The sequence below is a fragment of the Pararge aegeria genome, chromosome 6, assembly GCF_905163445.1.
Source record: "Pararge aegeria chromosome 6, ilParAegt1.1, whole genome shotgun sequence".
Classification (NCBI taxonomy): Eukaryota; Metazoa; Arthropoda; class Insecta; order Lepidoptera; family Nymphalidae; genus Pararge; species Pararge aegeria.
In genome coordinates this window covers 8285288-8306050 of record NC_053185.1, presented here as the reverse complement: position 1 = coordinate 8306050, position 20763 = coordinate 8285288, and the positions used below count along the sequence as shown (strand labels likewise).

The following is a 20763-nucleotide window of genomic DNA, read 5'->3' as shown; positions in this document are numbered from 1 at the left end:
TAGTTTTCAGCAGCTTTGCCCCTTAACAAGATCCCATAGGACATAACACTATGAAAGTACGCAAAATAAACAAGTCTAGCTTTTTCAACGTCAATAATGTGTCTAATTTTTCTGATTTCGTAGACAGCCGAGCTTAGTTTACCCGCTAGTGTATCTATATGGGCACCCCATTATCGATATGCTCACTCGATACAAATTCTGGATGAATGAACTTTCTCTTCAAAGATCTTTCAGTGTGGTTAGACACTGTTCGATCTCACAGCGACCTTCGGCCCCCGCGTCTGATTGCTTTGAAATGGCTTTTAAATTGTCGCGGAATCGTTTTGATTGCCATTATTCGCTGATGCTCGGTCACTTAACCCCGACCGGACATTTCATTAGTTTTGGACATCTCGTGCTTATTATTCAATTCAACATTCAGTTGACATAATGGGACTTCATTGTGGCACTTATTTTTAAATACTGACACATAAATGCTACTTTATCTAGCAGGAGCTGTTACACGCGGTCTCACTTGTGGCAAGTATGGGTCGTAGCGTAATCTTACAAATTTTTGTTCATCATCATATCGACCCATTACCGGCCCACTTCAGGCTACGGGTCTCCTCCCACAGTGAGAAGGGGTTAAGTCCACCACGCTGGCCCAGTGCGGATTGGTAGACTCACTTAAATTTTTATTGTTTTTGAATTAATGTGAATTTTCGCTGTAGTTAACAATAAAAGTGTATTCATTCATTCATTCACTCATTTCATTTGTTTAGTTTGATGTTTGTTTCTCAATCCCGCCGAAACGGCTGAACGAATGTGAATTTAATTTAACACAAAGATTAAAGTTTGGAATAGAGCATAGTTTACTTAATATTCCAGGTATGGTAACCTTGGCATAGATTTGTTTTTGTTTTTCACAGATCGAGAGATAGACATGTTGTTTTGCATAGTGAAATACCACCCTGCGAGCAAAGCCGCGCCGCTAAATGATTTGCCATGTGTCACGATTTACTGTGTCATACGACTGGTCGTGTTCCGGAGCGATGCTCGTAGTAGCTAATTGAGGGGAAATGGGTTTGTACAGTTGTGCTGCATTTGATGATAGGTTTTGATCCGTGTTGTCATGGCGCCGGGCGTCTCGATTTGGAGAGCAGCGGGATCCGAAGCACGGTGCACCGCTGGCCGACCGCAGGTAGTAGGGGGCCCAATTAGTAGGTTAGCCACCTATGAAAGGCTGCCCCGCCACCTCGCGAAAAATCCTGGGATGGCCTTCATCGTGCCGGTTGGCGACCGGAGAGAGGTCCCGATGGCGATTCCCAGGGGGGTTCGGGCGTCCCCGCGGTCTCCAGTCGAGTCTACCATCAGCGTCGCGGTGACGAAGGTCATGGTATCTAAAATGCTGCATCTCGTACAACTTCCAATTCCCCTACCTATCCACTACCCCCACATAATAATGAAGCGTAACAGAAAAAGAAGTAAGGTTACACAGCGGCTGCACTACCTCTCATTCACAGTGCACCTCTCTAACATTCGAGGACTGCACTCCAATCTCTACGCGGTTCATCACCATCTTGAGACCTCTAAGCCGCATATGCTTTTCCTTACGGAGACGCAAATAGTCAGTCCTGCAGATGTAGGATACCTGCAGTACCCCGGGTACTCGCTTGAGCACAATTTTAAACCTCGCGCAGGGGTCTGCATGTACGTTCGAGACAACATCTGCTGCCAACGTCTCCGTAATTTGGAGGTACCAAACTTCTCTGTTCTGTGGTGCTTGGTAGATACGGGTTTAGAGCGTACGATTTATGCGTGCGTCTATCGTTCGCATAGCGGCGACCAGGAGACCACTCAGCTGTTCAACTATCTCTGCGAAAGGGCAGATACCGTTCAGCGTCGGTATCCGACTGCTAGGCTTGTATTTCTGGGGGATTTTAATGCCCACCACCAAGAGTGGCTATACCCGTACCAGAAAACCGATCATGCTGGGAGAGAGGCGCGCAAATTTGCATTATCGTTAGATCTCTCTCAGCTCGTTCACGTAGCCACGCGGATACCTGATGTTAACGGTCATACACCCAATTGTTTGGACCTTCTGCTAACAACCGACCCAGACAGTTTTTCGGTGTCAGTTTCAGCTCCCTTAGGTACTTCCGACCACTGTCTGGTGAAGTCTGTATCAAACTACTACCCTCCCGCCTCTGATTCCACTGTTAAGAGACGAGTGTGGCGATACAGGTTGGCAGATTGGGATGAGATGCGTCATTTCTTTGCATCCTATCCTTGGCGGCAAATTTGTTTCTCTTCCAAAGACCCTTCGAGCTGTGAGAAAGCTATATCAGGCGTGATACGTCAGGCAATGGAGTTCTTCATACCATTCTCTGACGTATCACTAGCTGGCAAAACTCCCCCGTGGTACAACGCTGAATGTGCCAGTGCAGAGGCACGAAAACAGTCTGCGTTTGTAGCTTGGGCGGATGCTCGTGCTCATAAGGCTTTGGACGTCAGGGATAAGAAAAAAGAATTCAATATTGCCGCCAAATCCTACAAGCGGGTCCTCAAAAAGTCTCGCTTCGGCCGCACCAATCGCATTGGACGTAAACTAGCTGCTCTTCCCAGTGGTAGTAAAGCTTTCTGGTCACTCGCGAAGTCGGTCGAGGCAAACTTTTGTCGTTCTTCGCTGCCGCCCTTGCAGAAACCTGACGGGTCATTGGCAGTGTCTGCAGCAGAAAAAGCAAATCTCCTTGCATCTCTGTTTGCGGAAAACTCGCGTCTGGATGCTGGAAGTACCCCCCCACCGCGCCTTCTACCGTGCGACTCAGTCATGTCTGAGATCCATATACACCAGCACGAGGTCTTAAAAGCACTTCGCAACCTTGACGTGAGTAAAGCCAGTGGCCCAGATGGTATATCTGCAGTTGTCCTGCGGAACTGTGCTCCTGAGTTGTCTCCTGTGCTGACACGCTTGTTTCGACTCTCTCTAAATTCTGCTCAAGTCCCAAAATCTTGGAAGATTGCGAATGTGCAGCCAGTACCCAAGAAAGGTAGTCGTGCGGACCCGGCCAATTACAGACCTATTGCCATCACGTCCATACTCTGTAAAACTATGGAACGTGTACTCAATAACAAGCTCCTCTCATACCTAGAAGGAAACGATCTTATATCAGACCGACAGTATGGTTTCCGTAAGAACCGGTCTACTGGTGATCTTCTAGTGTATGCCACTCATACATGGGGCGAAGCCATTGAGAAACACGGTGAGGCACTTGCTGTCTCTCTGGATATCTCCAAGGCTTTTGATCGGGTCTGGCACGGCGGCCTTCTCAGTAAGCTTTCTGCTTACGGAATACCTGCTGGCCTTTGCAGCTGGATATCTGATTTTTTGAGGGAACGGTCTTTTCGAGTGGTTGTCGATGGCCACTCTTCTAACCTCATGGCTGTCAATGCCGGTGTTCCTCAGGGATCTGTCCTCTCCGCTACTCTCTTTCTGCTACACATCAACGATCTTTTGAATCCCAATCTTTTTGGGTACGCTGATGACAGCACCGTTACGGAGAGGTACTTGTCCAGCCCTAGGGCCAGTGCTAATGATATCCTTGAGCATAGAGAGTCCTTGGTGGAGCGTATTAACTTGACTCTAAAAGAGGTGTCTGATTGGGGTGACGCCAATTTGGTTAAGTTCAATGCTGCCAAGACGCAGTCGTGTTTATTTTCCGCAAAAAAGAGCCCTTTCACCTTGGCTCCCACTTTCCGGGGTGTATCCGTACCAATTAGCGACCATATTGAGCTCTTGGGTGTCAACATCTCATCCAATCTCAATTTTGGCAAATGCATCGAGTCCAAAGCCAAAGTGGCAGCTAAAAAACTTGGTATCCTCAATAAGGTTAGGCGGTACTTCACGCCAGGTCAACGCCTCGCACTGTACCAGGCTCAAGTGCGAACCTGCATGGAGTACTGTAGTCACCTGTGGGGTGGCTCTGCCAAGTACCAACTTGAAGCTTTGGATTCGGTGGATCGTCGCGCCAGGAGAATTATAGGCGACAATTCGTTAACGCAGGCGAAACTACATAGTCTCCAGCACCGACGCAATGTTGCCTGTTTATCGGTTTTTTACCGGATATACTTCGGTGAGTGTGCTCAGGAACTTCACAATCTTGTTCCCCCTTCCCCGTTTTACCACAGAACAGCGAGACACCGAGAGCGGTGGCATCCTTATGTGGTTGATATCCCATCAACACGCACGAAACGTTTTTTATCCACGTTTCTGATACGTGCCGCTAAGATGTGGAACGCCCTCCCGGTAACTGTGTTTCCTGCCACGTATAATTTAGGTACCTTCAAGGCTAGAGTGAATAGGCTTTTTCTAGGCAAGCGTGCTCCAACCTAGACCTCATCATTGCTTTCTAACGGGCATGATTGTCGTCAAACGCTGGCCTATCGTCAATAAAAAAAAAAAAAAAAAAAAAAAAAATAGTGGTAGTTGTACTTTAGGGGTCGGATAATAGTCGTGGGCTTACACATCAAAATTTCCACACGAACGAAGTCGGGGGCACAAACTAGTCGTATAATTGTAGAGTATGGCCTTGTACTCTTAGACGTAAATTTACCACTCGACACCAAGTGCAAACCACGTGATCAAACGCCATAGATTTAATACGAACTTATTTAAGTACTTATTGATTATATGCATCCAAAAAAAATGCTGTAATGCGCAAGCCTGCAAGGCTTATGTGCATTGATTGTCTTAAAAAATATATTTTTTGTTATATTCTAAGACGAACTGCGTTTAAACAGCAATCCAGCTTTAATATGGGATGCAGTTGTACCTACCTTTTGCTGTTGACATAACGGCATTTATATTAAGCTACAGCACAGTCAGTTTGCCGTACACAGGTGATGGCAATAGGATTTCTATTAGGTATATGCCTTGAATAAAATGCCTTTTTTGTAATATTCTACGACAGACTGCATTTAAACAGCAATCCAGCTTTAATATTGGATGCAGTTGTAACTTTTGCAGTTGACATAACGGCATTTAAGCTGCAAACAGAGCACATTCAGTTTGCAGTAGGCAGGCGATGGCAATGCGATTTTCTGCTGGCTTGTATTTGAAATGCAGTCCGCCCCCAAACTACCCTTAAAACCTTTATCGGTAAAAATAGATCGAGAAAACTAACTTGAGTGGAGGCTTGTTGGCTTTTTTTTCCTTTTAAGCACTGAATCTGAAAGTATTTCTCCATTGACTTTAATGAAACTCAAACTACTTACAAAAAGTAATAAAATTTAAACAAAAAAATCATAATCAAAAATAATAAAATAAGAGATTTTGTAATCATAAACTTTGTACGCAGCTCGTAAATCTAGGTTAATTTATTACAACTATCGACCTAATTGAACAATTAATTTATAGCCGGACCGTTTAAAAATTTCTAATTATGTGTACCTTCTGATACATACCTTCTAATACCTTCGGATTTAACAGTGGCTTGAGGTAGCAACATAACCCTAAATCATGTTTTTAGACATGATTTGCCAAAACACAGATTTTCTCCAATTTTGATGACGGATTAATGGGTATTAAACAAATAGTCCATCTAATAGTAATAAGACTTAAACTAATAATCAAATAATAACTACCCTCTACCGTGGGAAATACGTCATTTCGAAACCATTCACCTGTTTAAACATCCCTTAAAAAATTTATTACTTATCTATGTAATTGAGTATTATGAAAGTTCATAATAGCATAAATATATATCATAAATATTTATTAATATATAGTATATAGAAATTTATATCGATATTTTTGTAGTTAATATGTATAGTATGTATGTTCATGTAAGTTTATTTGATTTTTTTGTAACAAACTTTATGCACCATCCACTTTCCACTTTTTTATCGGCTTCGTACGGTCAGGTTACCTTTAAAAGATCACTTTTAGTGAAAAGGCTGCCTTTGCACCCCAGCACTAAGTACAAACAAAACAGTAATAACTGTTTTTCTTGTATTTTTCCTATTGTGTTGTGTTGCAATAAAGTTTTTCTATTCTATCCTATTCTACCCTCAACCGAGAAAACGAATTCATAGATCACATTAAGTCGCATCGCTACCTGTCTGGTTTTTAATGAACTACTGTTAATATACTCAGACTAGATTCGCCAGCGCAGATCAATTGATTGCACTAGTTAAGCAATGTTACTCGAAGTTGTTTACTTTATATTAGTTATAAAGGACTTGTATATAACGGTCCTTTGACTGTCCCATGTACCTTAGTGGGCACGGTAAGCTTCGGTTCTCGGTCCGAATCCAATGAGAAAGGAGTCATATATACCGCAGATATAAATTAATCTACCTAAGGTTAATGATTCTGAAGGTGATCATGAAAAACTACACCTGCCTGGTCAAACATACGATTTTTTAGTAAATTTTTCTTTTCCAAAAACACCAATATCACCTCGTCCTCTTACTCGGTATAGAAGAGAGTGCTTCTATAACCATCAAATTTGTAGTGCTGCCAATAGTAGAACTTAAATAAGTAGATGTCATAGACATATTACATACTGCGCCCTAGTTAAGTAGGAACATATACCTTCTGAACTAGGGCGCAATATGAAGCTATTACGCCCTAGTTGAGGAAAGTCCAACTTCTTATTTTAATAAAAATGTATATATCCATCAGACTCTACCATTTCTTAATTAATATTATTTATCAGGTTAGTCAAACACTGCATTAGAAGTTAAATGAGGTTTCTTCTAGGTCCACATTTAGTGACTCGTGCAACCATCCAGTATCTTTATTATACCACTAAGCACACTTTGAGGAAAGTCCAATTACCTAGAAATATCTATCCTCTATTTTTAGACTGTACTTTTTTTCATACTTACACTCTTCTCATATAAAAATACTATAGCCGAAAACTGTACTCATTACGCCCTAGTTCAGAAAAGTCTAATTTTATAGGATTCCTCTATCCTATCTATATTTTGATAAACTGTATATAGGTATCCTCAATTTTAAGACTAATATTCTTTTTCAGGCTAGTCCTTATCGCCCTGGTAGTGGAGGTCCTGTACCCTATAACGTGGCAATGCCAGACCGAAGGCTGGCACGGCGGGTCGTTCGTACGGCTGTATCTATGTGGCACACTCACACTGCAAGCGTGCCTGATGCTACTACTCGCGGCGCTGGCCCAGCAGTCTGCGAGAGGCACCATCACAGAGACGGATATACGGAAGCTCGTCTCACCTTTATTGTTACTTAAGTAAGTTTTGGAGTTTACTCCTTAAGAATCGATTTTCATATATAAGGCGGTATGAGAAAAATGTGAGGAGTAAAATCTACTAATGAATGACCTCGTTACGTTTTCGCTTTGCGACGTTGCATGCCCGGCAACCGTGATGCGCAAACATGCAACGTCGCTTTCGTTTAATTAACTTATTTTTCCTATTCAAGTTACCAAGGAAACCGAATATTATCTAGATAAAGGAACAAACACATAAATGTATGGGACAGAGTGAGATAGAAAACATAATACAGTTTTTTACCTATTCTAGTTACCATGGAAACTAAATAATAAACATTACATTTATCCTAATAGTTCAGATACTCGACATCCACCTCAATCTCTCGTAGGCTACTTTTAAGAAGTTACACTTCCGCCGTGTGTGAATAAATTGCACAGGATTTTTAATTTACCCTTTCATATGGTATTAATCTTAATTCAGTTAAATTAACTCTTTGTTGTATGTTTCGACAATCGTACTTAAGGAGTAAACTCCAGTCGTGCGTCGGAGCTGACACACACTTTTTATTTTCATACTAATAAATACACTTTTCATCCTTAACTCATTACCCGTCCGAGCACGGATCCAGTTCGGAGAGGCCTTTGGTCCAGCAGTGGACTGTTAAAGGATTTATTAATAAAGGGATTACGACCCCAAACTAAATTGTCTCTTAAATGCTTGTTCATACAATTTAATCGCACAACCTTATCTTTTTATTTACTGAAAACACTGAGCTAGGTCACCTTGGTTATGTACCTGTTGATAATTGAATTTTATATGCATAAATGTATCTATCTTAACAGATTATTAATTATCGCCTTAGACATACCAAAGAATATTATTTTAAGTACAACCATTCAATATATTTGCGTCAACTATGTACTACTTACTTACGTCTGTAAGTTAAATTACTTTAGAGATCGTTTTCCAACCATTTATGCTTTCCAACTAGTTGGCCTAAAGTCCTTTGCGAGGGGCATTTGCTTAACTATTATCATATTTGGACCTACGTCTATATAGGTCGATATAATAGGCTTTCAAATCTTAAGTTTTACTACTATATTTTTCCCTGCGATGTACAATAAAAGTGTTTTCATTCAATTTCAATAACAAAGTATTGTCGAAGGCCCTTCTTCAACGCATAACTTATTCCTGGAAGGTACCTTCTATATTTTGGATTTAAATTTAGTAAAAACCCACATTTCAATCCATTAGGGATGGATTTCCGAAATAAAAAGTAGCACATAATATAATTGCGTAAACCTATACGTGTCAAACATAAAAGTAACACAAAATTCGCTTCAGTCGCTTGAAAGAGTAGCTGGGAGAAATAGTTTCTAACAGTTCGATTTATGCTATCATGCCAATTATCAAAAGAACTATGAGGCAGTTGTCTAACAATCACAGACTTCAATTCAAATTGGTGTCAGAATTACGATTTAATGGACGGACAAGTACTGAATAAGTAAGTGTGTTGCTTACTAAAATAATGTTACTATTTTCGTAAAGTGTCCAACATCAATAAGTACATGCGTAATAATTTTTAATATATAAAATATTATGAAAGCAATATTCCGAACATCGCGTACTATGATAGAAAGACTATGTTTTTATCCCCCGCGGCATTTAGTTGTCTAGAGCGGGCGTCCTGTGGCGACATTCTTCTTTGTTATTACTATAATCTATTCCTTTGGATATCCTTTACACAATGAATACCCAATACGTCCATAATACACCACATAACACTGCGTACTTCAGTGCATTTTTGAATTAGGTACGCATCATTAGGGTTTTTGCAGAACCATTTCGAAAAGGTTTTACCTATATTAGATATTATATTCCACCACACAAAGCCCACTTCACGAAAACTAGCTTTGGGTCTTTGCCCCGCTTTGACGGCTATTATCACCTGAAATTGTATTGATAATTATAACTGGGACCGATGGTTAAACGTACTCTCCGGGAAGTCTAACCCAAGACCTCGTGATGCGTAGTCAAACACGCCAATGGGGCAGTATAAAAGTCTTGTTATGTGTTAAACGGCCCATTGACTTATATTACACAAGTAAGTGCTTAGTTTTGAAATTTGATCTTACCAGAAGTTAAATAAGAATGTAGTTTAAGGATGCAAACGCCCGTATCTGTATAGACAGACAATGATAGCTTTTTGAACCCATTCCGTTATTTTCCCATATTTTCCATCTTGGCTGGTGTCTCAATTTAGAAATGATGAATTTCTAATTTTTGGCTGGTAATATAATCTAAAACCCTGATAAGTGTGTGCACTTATACTGAGAAATAAAATAGAGAAAAATTCATCATCTTCTTTATCAATCCATTCCCTACACAGAGCACAGGTCTCCTCTTGAGAAGAGTTGAATCCAACATCCAAGCCAAGTGCGGATTGGAAGACTTCACACGCCTTTGTGAGCATTATAGAGAACTCTTTAGCATGCAGATCTTCTCTCGTTCCGATGTTCCATCAATGTGACATTTAATTGCACGTAACTCTAAAAGTTAGAGCGTGCATCGATATCTGTCCCGCAGTGGCGTGCACTTCTTATATGCACAAAAGCACTGCCTACCCTAAAATATTTACGAAGCTCGTCATTTTACCCCAGTCACAAATCTTGTGCACGCCACTGCTATCCCGTCGACAGGGAGGCCGAAGTCCTCTTAAGTAGGCAACAGCTTTTGTGTGCCTTAAATTCACAGAAATCAATTGATATAATAGAGGTAAGCGCTTTTATAAATCTCTTATATTTATATTCCCTTTTCTTGTTTCAGAGTATTCTTAGTATTGCCCGAGGTTGGGTTGAATGTAATGGGGACCATGTGGATGTTCTGTGAAGTCATAGAGTGTACTGTAAAGGATAAGTTTTCTAGTATTGTTATACAAAGTGAGTATTCCTTGCAATCTAATTTTTTTGTGTTTACGAGTAATAAAATGATTTTAATAGAAAAAACAAGTAACGCGATGTAAATAAACAATAGTAGAGTTTGTCTGCGAAAGGACTAACACCATCATCGGCAGATAAGCAGCACTGTGGAACACAGCATTTCCACAGTGCTGCTCATCTGCCGCTCAGCAGCACTGAGGCAATGCTGTGTTCCGGTTCGAAGGGCGCGGTTGCCGGTGTAATTACAGCCATAAGAGGCTTAACACCTACGCCTCAGGCTGATCAGCCTATACCACTACACAGTTCATATTCATAGATGCATTACGGCACTGAGGAAAAGACAAAGCGGCTGAACTTAATAAACCCCTCTTTTTGCACTACGGCTTAAAATGACTAACGGACTCGCAGAGGTCTTTAAAACTCATAAATGAATTTCTTAATAACATTGTTGCCACTCTCAGCTGTTGCAAGATAGAATAATTATTGTAAAATGCTTATGTTGGAAAATAGCAACTGCAGGGTAGTGTCTGCCTTTCCAACAGACAGACTCGAGGCTTTAAATGTGCTTATATAGTATATAGTACTCTACCTTTAGCCTCTATATATAGCCTACTTGAAATAAATATTTTTGTTTTTTTAAATTACAGAAGCTCTACCAACCGTACGGTATATAAGTTATGAATTTTCAGTAAAATTGTAGCTAAACGATAAACTAAAGAATTTATTTTCAGGTATAGTCCTATTCAATTGGGTTCAACTAGCCCTGACTGTATTCGGTTTGTTCATGGTGTTCGACCCCTTGGGCTCTGTGAACTATGGCGACATGCAGGACACTCCGAACCAGGTCCGACATCACAGAAAAGTGACTGGGTTATGGTCCCGAAGGTTCAGGTGGGCGTTTTGCTGGTTAAAGAGAGACGAACATGGCAAGGAGGCCTTTCAACAGGTTGCTGGTAAGATAGTCCTCAATAATCCAAACTTAAAATTAAAGAAATGTCAAGCTCTATCGCTAATCGATCGTGCCGAAGTCTTACACAAAAATCGTGTACGATAGCTACTAAGCATCCAAAGACTTTTTAAGTATAACCCTGCAAAGTCCTGTTAATGGTATTACACAACAACAACTTAGTGTACAACAACTTACTTGAAAATACTATTTTTTGAGTTAATTGTAACACCCTAAAACGGGTAGGTATTATATATAATAATATATTAATTATACCCGTTGTTGGGTATTTAATCTTAATTAAATGAGAAAGTTGAATATGAATAAACGAATTCCAAAAGATAGTTCGAAAATTTTGTCTTCAAATTTTTAATGATTACATACGAATTTATTAGTAGTTTTATGTACATCGTAATTCATAAAAGCGTAAAACGTATTTTTCGTTAATTCTTATGAATAAACAGCCGGATGTTTTTTTCTCACATCGATGCCAACTTTATAAGGGACTCTATCATAATACAAGAAAGATATTAATGCTATTTTCAATATGCATTACCCCTAAGGTAGCCCTAAATATCTAAATTACGTGTTCCTGTTTCACAGCACTGCTCAGCGCTTTGTTCAGATCAACTGACTTAGTCCCATCAGACGTAGTAGCCGGATGCGTCCTTCTTCGAGTGCGTCAAAAACGTGAAACGAGGGAAATGCGCCGAATACAAATGCTCAATGACGAGGAACCGATTTACACCACTGACGTCAACAAAGTATTCTCAGAAACACCGCCTTGGATGAATTTGGATGATGCGTTGCACTACCTCAGGCTTTCGATAGCTGCATACGGATGGCCATATGTTTTATACCGGCACTGTTTCACTGGTTTCTGTAAACTGGCGGGGCATTTGACTTGCTGCTGTTGCAGGTGAGTTTTCTGAGACTGTCCAACTGTACTTTAAGTCTTAAGGGCCTTATTAATGAAAGTGGCATAACGTCAGAATAGTAATGCAGTGTTATGCTACGTTTTTTAATAACGCCCTATGGCTTTAAAGCATTTTTTCACGAGAGCTTTAAAGGTGGGGTACCTTTACCTGGCAAGAGCCATTTTGGATTTCATATTTCCGTATATTCTCTGGTCTGGTCTGATGGTAGGGTGAAGTCTACTACGCTAGTTGCTTAGAGCACCGTTACCGACAATCGATTTAGCGATCTGGTACGATTTAGGGAAATGGGTTACGTAATGCTAACTGCCATACCCCTAACAGGTTAATCCGCTACCATCTAAGACTACCACCGACTAGTCATACCACCGAGTGGTATTACAGTCGAGAGCGGCCTTTATTAGAATAAAATAAAAAGATACCATTCAATAAACGAAGGAAGCGTGAGGTAGCTTTGTAACGTCACGTAGGTAATATCTGTTTGACATTAATTTTGACTCTGAATTTGCGACGTTCGTTTAAGTTTGCGTCAGCTCTCGGCTAGATCAATCGTTTACGTACAAGTACAAAACACGTACGAACATGTGCATACAAATACTTTTTGTCTAAGTGCTCGTTCAAATAATAAAAAAGACAGATGGATAAGTACTTCAATATCACAGACAGATGCTATAATTATATTTATTTGTGAGATAAGAATAAACTTCTAACGGACAGACGACAATTAGCCTCAATGCTACTGCCCAATTGGAGAGGTAAATTCGAGAAGTCAAGTTGCCGTTAATTAGGGTTCCGTACCCAAAATTTTACGAGACCCTATTACTAAGACTCCGCTGGTCTCCCACCTGTCTGTCTGTACATCTGTCACCAGACTGTATCACATGAAGCCGCTATAACAACAAATAGGAATAGATAGATTAAAACAAACATTTAAGGGAGCTCCAGCTCCAGTACACTGTAAAAGACATTATTTTTTGGCGTTTTATAGATAAAATCTATTTCTAATTTAATAATGTTTCAGTCAAGTAGACCTTATCACAGGCACATATGAAGCGTTCATACATTTAACACGTTAACATTAATGTTAGGTGATGGCGATAACTGCATTCATCATCATCATCATCACATCAACTGATAGACGTCCACTGCTGGATAGGTCTTTTGTAGGGAGTTCCAAGTTCCAACGGATGTTCCAAGTTCCGCTTGGATCCAACGGCTACCTGCGACGCGCTTAATGTCGTCTGTCCACCTCGTTGGGGGTCGACCAACGCTGCGCTTACCAGTACGGGCTGCCATTCCGGCACCAGCAACTGCATTCGTTAACTTAAAACTAAAGTTAGGATGGTTCTTAACGCGCCCTGGTCTAAGAACAGCCCACAACAAACTTAGCCTGGTTTTATTTTTGTTATAACCATCTCACAGTCGAGTTAATGTTTAGCTATGATAATGGTAGTGAACCCTTCGTTTGCGAGTCCGACTCGCACTTTTTTTATGATTTTTTTTATGAATCTAACGAACGATTCAAATGATACTAAACAATATACCTAGCCGTCAGCGCTAAGATTAGCTACACATAAGCAATAAAAACGACATATGTTGAATTTCTATAGACAAAATTTAATATTATCAAGTACCGCTAAGTTTATTAGTAACTAAATTCGCAACACCTAGATTTAAATGATTTTTTAATAGGAAATACTTAGGTGTCTATTTCCTAGATTGTGGCCAGGAACTAGACACTTCACTAGACCGCAATCACAGTTATGGATACAAGTGTGGAGTAACCGAGATTTAAATGGAAAAGAACTTAACGTCTTATTTTTAGATAATAAAGATATATAATTTGTGAAGTATAAATCGTTATTATCTAAAATATTACCTTCATCGGTTTGTGTGATATATATTGATTATACTCCGAAGTTCCGGTAATAGAAATTAATAGACTAGCTAAGCGTCAACCGGAAAATAATAAAAACATTATTGAATGGCAATCGCCATTCAATAAGTGATTTTTGCAGAAAAAAAATATTAAAAAAAAAAAATTGTTTTTGTCACTTGTCCAGGCAATCACGCAGCAACAAAGCTTTCTTTGGCAAAAAGTTTATAGACCGGACAGTTTAGGATGGCCTACTTTTATCTCAGAAAAGTGCATGGGATAGATACATCTAAAGTCCAATTCTGTCCAAACAGCCACTACATGTTAAAATTATTAAATTGTTTTTGAAGTAATCTGGCCTATCTTAGGTTTTGAAATAATACACAATTCCTCTAACTCAATTAACTATTTTTATTTTTTCTTTCAGGCCAAAGAACTCTATAGTGACAGACGACAATTGCTGCCTTTGCCACTTCGCCGGAGTCAAATATATGTCAAAGCTCTCTGCAGATGACATCATCTTCGCATCGTTCAACAATCGCGTCTTTGAAGTAGGTTTAGATACTTCAGTAAATACCTACTTAGTTAAAAATAACCTTTCGTTTTATTTCTTTATGAGTAGTTTTGGTTGTATGCGATAACCGCATCCATTTATTTTACGAAAAAGTCTATTCTTTTTTAAATTAAAATTAATAGGTAGGCCTATAGGAAGCGCAGGCAATTATGAAGCGTTCTTACATATATGTTTACATAATAGTTAGATGATTACTAGGTTCACCAACTTAAACCGAAAGCTAAGTTAGCTTTCGGTTTCCCCGGTCAAATAACGTTTAGCTATGAAGTTTTAGCTAAGAGCAATTCACACTCAAGCTTTTTTATCGTTTAAGTCCTAGAAGCGGTGTTAGCACAGTGGGTAAGAGCTCGACTTCACTTTCGGGGGGCCGAGGTAGAATCCCGGCATGCAACTCTAACTTTTCTATTATAAGTAATTAAAAATATAACTTGCTTCGACGGTGAAGGAAAACATCGTGAGGAAATCTGCATGCCTGAGAGTTTTACATAATGTTCTCAAAGGTATTTGGAGTTCACCAATCCGCGCACTGGGCCAGTGTGGTGGACTACGGCCTTGACCTCTTCTCATTGTGGGAGGAGGATAAGGGTACCGGCTCACAAGTCTGTCGCGATGGTATAAAGCCACATTTCTGAACTCAATAGCATATAAAAACTTTAATGTTGATACCTTACACCTGCCCAAGAAGCGCCAGTGACAGATAACATGAGAAGAAGTGGACTGGTATGTTATGGTCATACAACGGGAGATGTTACCAGAAGAATGTGGTATGGGAAATATGCGCGTAAAAGGGGATGATAGTGTGGCAAGCGAAGGCTAATAAAAGTGAGTGGATAGCCTTCTCCAGCTTTAGTTAAGGTTAAGAAGAAGAACAAGAATGTTTTCTTTTAGTACCTACTGTTCCAGGGATATCGGTAATTGCAAGTTTTTGTAGCGTAGCGTAGCTACAATGTATTCAATTTGCATAGTAGGAAGATATGCAAATCGCAAATGCATTGTCACTAGTAGCTGAAAATGGTAATGTCGTCACAAAGTAATCGATTGACACAGTCTTTAGTCATTCATAATCCATTAATTATTTTCCCCCTTTATACTTACAATTTTTTTTCATTGTCGGTAAATGTAACATAGTGTATGTTATAAGCAACATTTTTGAACTTTACAGGAAAGCAAAATAATATTTAAGAACCGAAGAAACTTTTCTAGATTTTAATAAGCCTCCAATAGGCCTAACTGGTGATGCAGACAAAATCACTGATTTGTAATATTTGCGTAAGTCGTCCAAAATGTTGCTTAAAACAAGTATTCGTTCACCTCTCTAATGTACGTCCATACCGGAAATCAGCTCATAGATGTTTGCCTAGTCAGTTCTCAAGTCTGACAAGAAATCGTAAACATTTTAGAGTAACATATTTATTGTCAATCATCGGTGTAGTCGGTAGACAGTCAGTTAGTCAAAAAACTAAGCTTAATATATTCGGGCTACTTACCTAGTTTAAATATTTAAAAGCATTCCAAGTATTCCAAGTAGGTAACAGTTCATGTTGGCTAACTCAACATCACACCTAATTAACATTATATGAAATACTTCAACATTTTAAAACTTTAAATATTTTTATTTTTTTTTTCAATACAAGAATGGATTACTTCACTGCAAAGTTAAGTTCATTTATATGCTAAGTTACATTATCATTATTATTAAGAGCCTACAGTCCTCTGTTTGACTTAAGGCATCCGCAAACAGAAGATCAATCGATAGACGTCCACTGCTGGACATAGGTCTTTGTAGGCAGTTCCAAAAACAACGCCGCTTGCGCCCTGCGACGCGCTTACGACTGTCCGTTCGGGGTCGACCAACGCTGCACTTATCAGTGCGGAGCTGCCATTCACGCACCTTGGGACCATCGTCCATCTTTTCTCCGAACTGTGTGCCCTGCCCACTTCAGCTTAGCGACTCGTTGAGTTGACTCGTCCTCATTTCTGAATCTAACAGTTAGATGTTAGTATTTACAGGACCGGACGCTTCTGCCCGTTGACCATGAAAAAGTTCTGCGAGATCTGTGGATTAAGTAGGCGATCATAATAGAGGTGGGGCGTTTGATTTTGACTTTATAAAATATGTGCTTTCATTGTTATAGTTGCCGTTTTGCGTGATAGCCGATCACGATCGGGAGAGCATAGTGGTCGCCGTCAGAGGTTCCATATCATTGAGAGATATTTTCACAGATTTCTCGGCCGGTTCGGAAAAGTTTGAAGCAGATGGTGAGTTATTACGAATCAACAAAGATAAATTCCGGAGTAATTAAGTAGGTACCAAATAAGCTTTTAAAATTCTGCACAACTAAAAAAATATTTTATCTGAATCAGACGATGCCTTTGAACTACAGACTTCAGCTAACAGTGAAACAAACAAGTAGCTAAAATCTGTATTAAAAATGTACAAAAAATTGTTTTACAAGAAAATACACAGCGTTTAATTGCCTCTTCTCTAACATATCTTTACCAATTTTCACATCTTATCTCATAGAAGTACGACGAGAAAATGGTAGACATAGATATCGCGTGGCGCGCGTGTTAGCTCTACTGGAGACAGTAGGGCTGGCTCTTTTTTTTCGCCTGCTGTTCCGCATTTGACTACAAGCAGTATGCGGTTAGCATTCTTGGCACCATTCCACGCCGTCATGATATAGTAATTAGTTTAGGTTTTATTGTTGTTCATAATTCGAAATTCTTTTTTTTAAAATATAGAATTAAACATTGTTTTAAATATAGAATTAAATATAGTTATGATAAGTTAACGTGTAATTGTTACCTATTGCATTTTACAGGTTTACCAGAAGACACGGCAGCTCATAAAGGCATGTCAATGGGTGCTGCCAAAATGTTAAGGCGGCTAATGCCGGTGCTTGACAGAACTTTCCAGCAGTTCCCACACTATGACCTCATTCTAACGGGTAGGAGTTTAACATTTTATTTAATGTTTCACAAAACGCCTGTAGGAGTCACTTTAATTTGTTTAGAGAATTTATGCATAGCTTAGTTGTGGGATCGGTGTGCAAGAGAACCGTATCTGAATTGGAGTAAAAAGTGTAAAAAGTGAGATGCTTTCAAATCCCAAGCGCTTCACGCTTTCTCAAAAGCAGTAAAATTCTAAAGATTGTAAACTGTAAAACTATGTTGAAAAAGAGCAATCTGCTGAGTTTCCTGCCGCTTCTTCTCGGTAGACTGTGCCTTCCGAGGCGTTGGTAGAGTCACTACAACATACTAGACTTGACGTTTCAAAAGTCCATATAAACTAGGCCTACTTGAAATAAATATTAATTATGAAGAATTTTTTATTCGAAAAATCGAATCAAAATCTCTTTTCGATTTTTTTCCACGAAGGTCTGATAGAACGTGAAATATAAATAGTAATGTAATAAAAAAATTATAAACACAAAAAAAATACTTATAGTCTTTTTTTTGTGTTTAAAAAAAAAGACTTTTTTTTAAATTAATTAACACAAACAAAAACGTGCGTGCTTTTTTTTCCGGACAAGACACTATTTATGAAATATATAAAAAAGCAACTTACGTGTTTTAATTTCAGGTCACAGTCTTGGTGCAGGCGTAGCAGTGTTAGTAGCACTCAAATTGAGACCGAAATATCCTCATTTAAAAGTGTTTGCATTTTCAACACCAGGTAAGGACAATCTATAAATAATTATGTTACCATCATATTCATCAATAGCCTATAACAGTCCACTGCTGGACTAAAAGCCTTTTCCAGCTGGAGGATTTGCGTATAATCACCACGCTGGAGAGACGGGTTCGTGATAGCAGTAGAGAGTAGAGTATCACAGAGGACGCTACTGACCGTTATCCGTTATATTCCCTTACTCACCTCGTACCGCGTACGACACCCGCGGAAAGAAGAGGTGGCAACTGTATTCTGATCTACCGTCACCTCACCAATATTTTTAAATTTATAACCTACTTACGGAATTCCTGTCCAGAGAAACTCGAGAAACTCAAACTCAAAAATCAAGTTGGTTGCTTAGTTAGAGCGTAAAGGAAGGACAAACAAACAAACACAGTTTCGCTTCAAACAAACAAACTTATCAAATCGGTTCCTATTACAATTGCAATAATTTTTTTACTTAATTATTAAAAAGTACCTACCTACGCTATTTTTAGTTTGTTCTTAAAAAAAAAAATGATTAGGTATCTAAGTACTTACTGAAAATCATTGAATAAAGTGCCCAATTCGCATTGAAGAGCACCTAATTGGACCCACCAGAATGCTCCATCAAGAATACTAGAGTTAACAACCTCTTCAGTTGGCATGCCATTGGTACTTGTATGCCCTAACATTATTCTCCCAGGGCTAAGAGACAATATGTTATTATCTCCCGCAGTTTTATCCACTCTCCGAGCATTGACACTTAGTTGGAAACAATTACCAATAACATGTGCCTCATAACTTCACTTGCTTTTCAAAACGAACTGTTGAATATAAACGACAAATCAAGCACAATGAATTACTGAAGTGTACAAGCTGCAAATTACTAATCAGTTTGAATGTTTAAATATTACAAAAGCTTGTTTTGAGTCGGCATGTGGTGCGATAACGGGCGGCCTGACAGAGCGTAGACTCAGAGAAGTCTTTGATAAAGCATTATTATTATCTGGACATAGGCCTTTGTTAGGGATTTCCACAATCGACCGTACTGGGCCGCTTGCCTCCAGCGGCGGCAGCGGCGGTAGCGGCGGTAGCGGCGGCGGTGCCGACCTACGCTGCGTTTACCGGTGCGGGGTCACTATTCCAGCATCTAAAGACCCCAACGTCCATCGGTTCCCTATATGCCCTGCCCATTGCCAATTCAGCTTTAGGTTAAGGGGTAAACTTCTCCTATTCCCTGTGTCCATGCTTTGGCAGGTGTACGCGCACATTTTATCCCATGCTAAGGGATGTAATTTTTGTCCCCTGTTAATCCTGACATTTAATTTCTAGCTGGACTAATAAGCCGCGACGCAGCCCGGTTTACGGAGAGCTTTGTTTTGTCTATCGGCGTGGGCGACGACCTAGTGATGCGTCTCAGCGTACACAGCATAGAGAATCTGCGAACCAAGGTCATTCAGACCATACATGCCACCAAGCTGCCCAAGGTACAATCTATCATGTATTTATGTTCAAAAAAATTAATATTCAAATTTATATTCGTTTTTCCAGGAGACTAAAATGTTGTTAACCCCTTCACTAAGTGAACCACCTCACATTTGTTTGTTTAAATTAGTCCGCGGATAAATTGGTACTGGCACTTTAGTATATTTATTTATTTATTTGTAATGTATGCCCTCTTTGGTCAGTCCTATAGCGACTGTAATCTATTTAAATTGTTACAGTATCGGATTATGCTGAACGGCTTCGGTTACGCGTTGTTCGGCGTGCCGGCGCGGGATCTAGAATCAACATGGCGGCGGCCCGAGGACCTGGAGGCGAACAACTCGGACGACTCAGACGCACTGCTCGTGCAGAGCGTCTCGACCGTGAGTGCTGTCAGTTGAGATTTTTTACCAGGTTACGTGTGCCGTGTGCCGTGTACCGTGCCGTCCGCTTGGGAATCACCGCATCTTCAAATCATTGTGTGTTCATCGTTGTCGTGAGTGACACTAACTTTTATATTACGCTGCACATTCGTAAAAGCCGGCTATAGATATAGTAACAGCTCTAACCTCTAATATATCCAGAAGACCGACAAGAACGTGCCGCTAAGTTATTAAGGGTTCCGATACGATGTCGCGTGGAGCACGACTAAGGGTATAAACACGTATTACATAGATGACAGCTGAAATTTTGTCCACATTTGAAGCGCCAACTGTACATACGAGTAACTCGGGAATATAATTTACTAGCCCGTGCTCTTCACAAATCCCATGGGAACCGTGTGTTTGGATAAATAGTAACCCATGTTACTCTGTCCTTTACACTAACTCTATGCCAAACATATTATGCAAATGGTGCATCCCCCCGCGATGTATCCATGCCGCGAACATCATTAGTATTTTCAACATTGAAGAATGAGTTGCGACTTACGCCCGTACTATAATAATCAAATTAATCCAAAATTTTCAGATGGCCGTTTTAATAGAATGTATCTGTCCTTTTTCCTTCTATTCTTTGTAGATAAGGACAACACTACTAATATCAGTCTGTCATCTAAAGATTTTGTATTAGGTTGATTACCAGCCTGAGCTTTAGATACTGCTTAGTCAATTATCTAAAA

At 39.8% G+C, this 20763-nt stretch overlaps 1 protein-coding gene across 3 annotated transcripts in view; it reads left to right on the top strand.

The window, feature by feature from the left end:
- Positions 1-20763, top strand: part of LOC120624435 (diacylglycerol lipase-beta) — a 92898-nt gene that overhangs the window by 67234 nt on the left and 4901 nt on the right. For 2 of the 3 annotated variants that reach the window (XM_039890972.1, XM_039890973.1), the window contains exons 3-12: positions 7023-7247; positions 10057-10169; positions 10901-11122; positions 11719-12034; positions 14354-14477; positions 16636-16759; positions 17326-17451; positions 18087-18179; positions 19491-19645; positions 19883-20035. In XM_039890972.1, coding sequence (XP_039746906.1) covers positions 7023-7247; positions 10057-10169; positions 10901-11122; positions 11719-12034; positions 14354-14477; positions 16636-16759; positions 17326-17451; positions 18087-18179; positions 19491-19645; positions 19883-20035 — 1651 coding nt within the window. The remainder of the gene's footprint in view (positions 1-7022; positions 7248-10056; positions 10170-10900; positions 11123-11718; positions 12035-14353; positions 14478-16635; positions 16760-17325; positions 17452-18086; positions 18180-19490; positions 19646-19882; positions 20036-20763) is intronic. The other variant, XM_039890974.1, reaches the window with a different exon arrangement.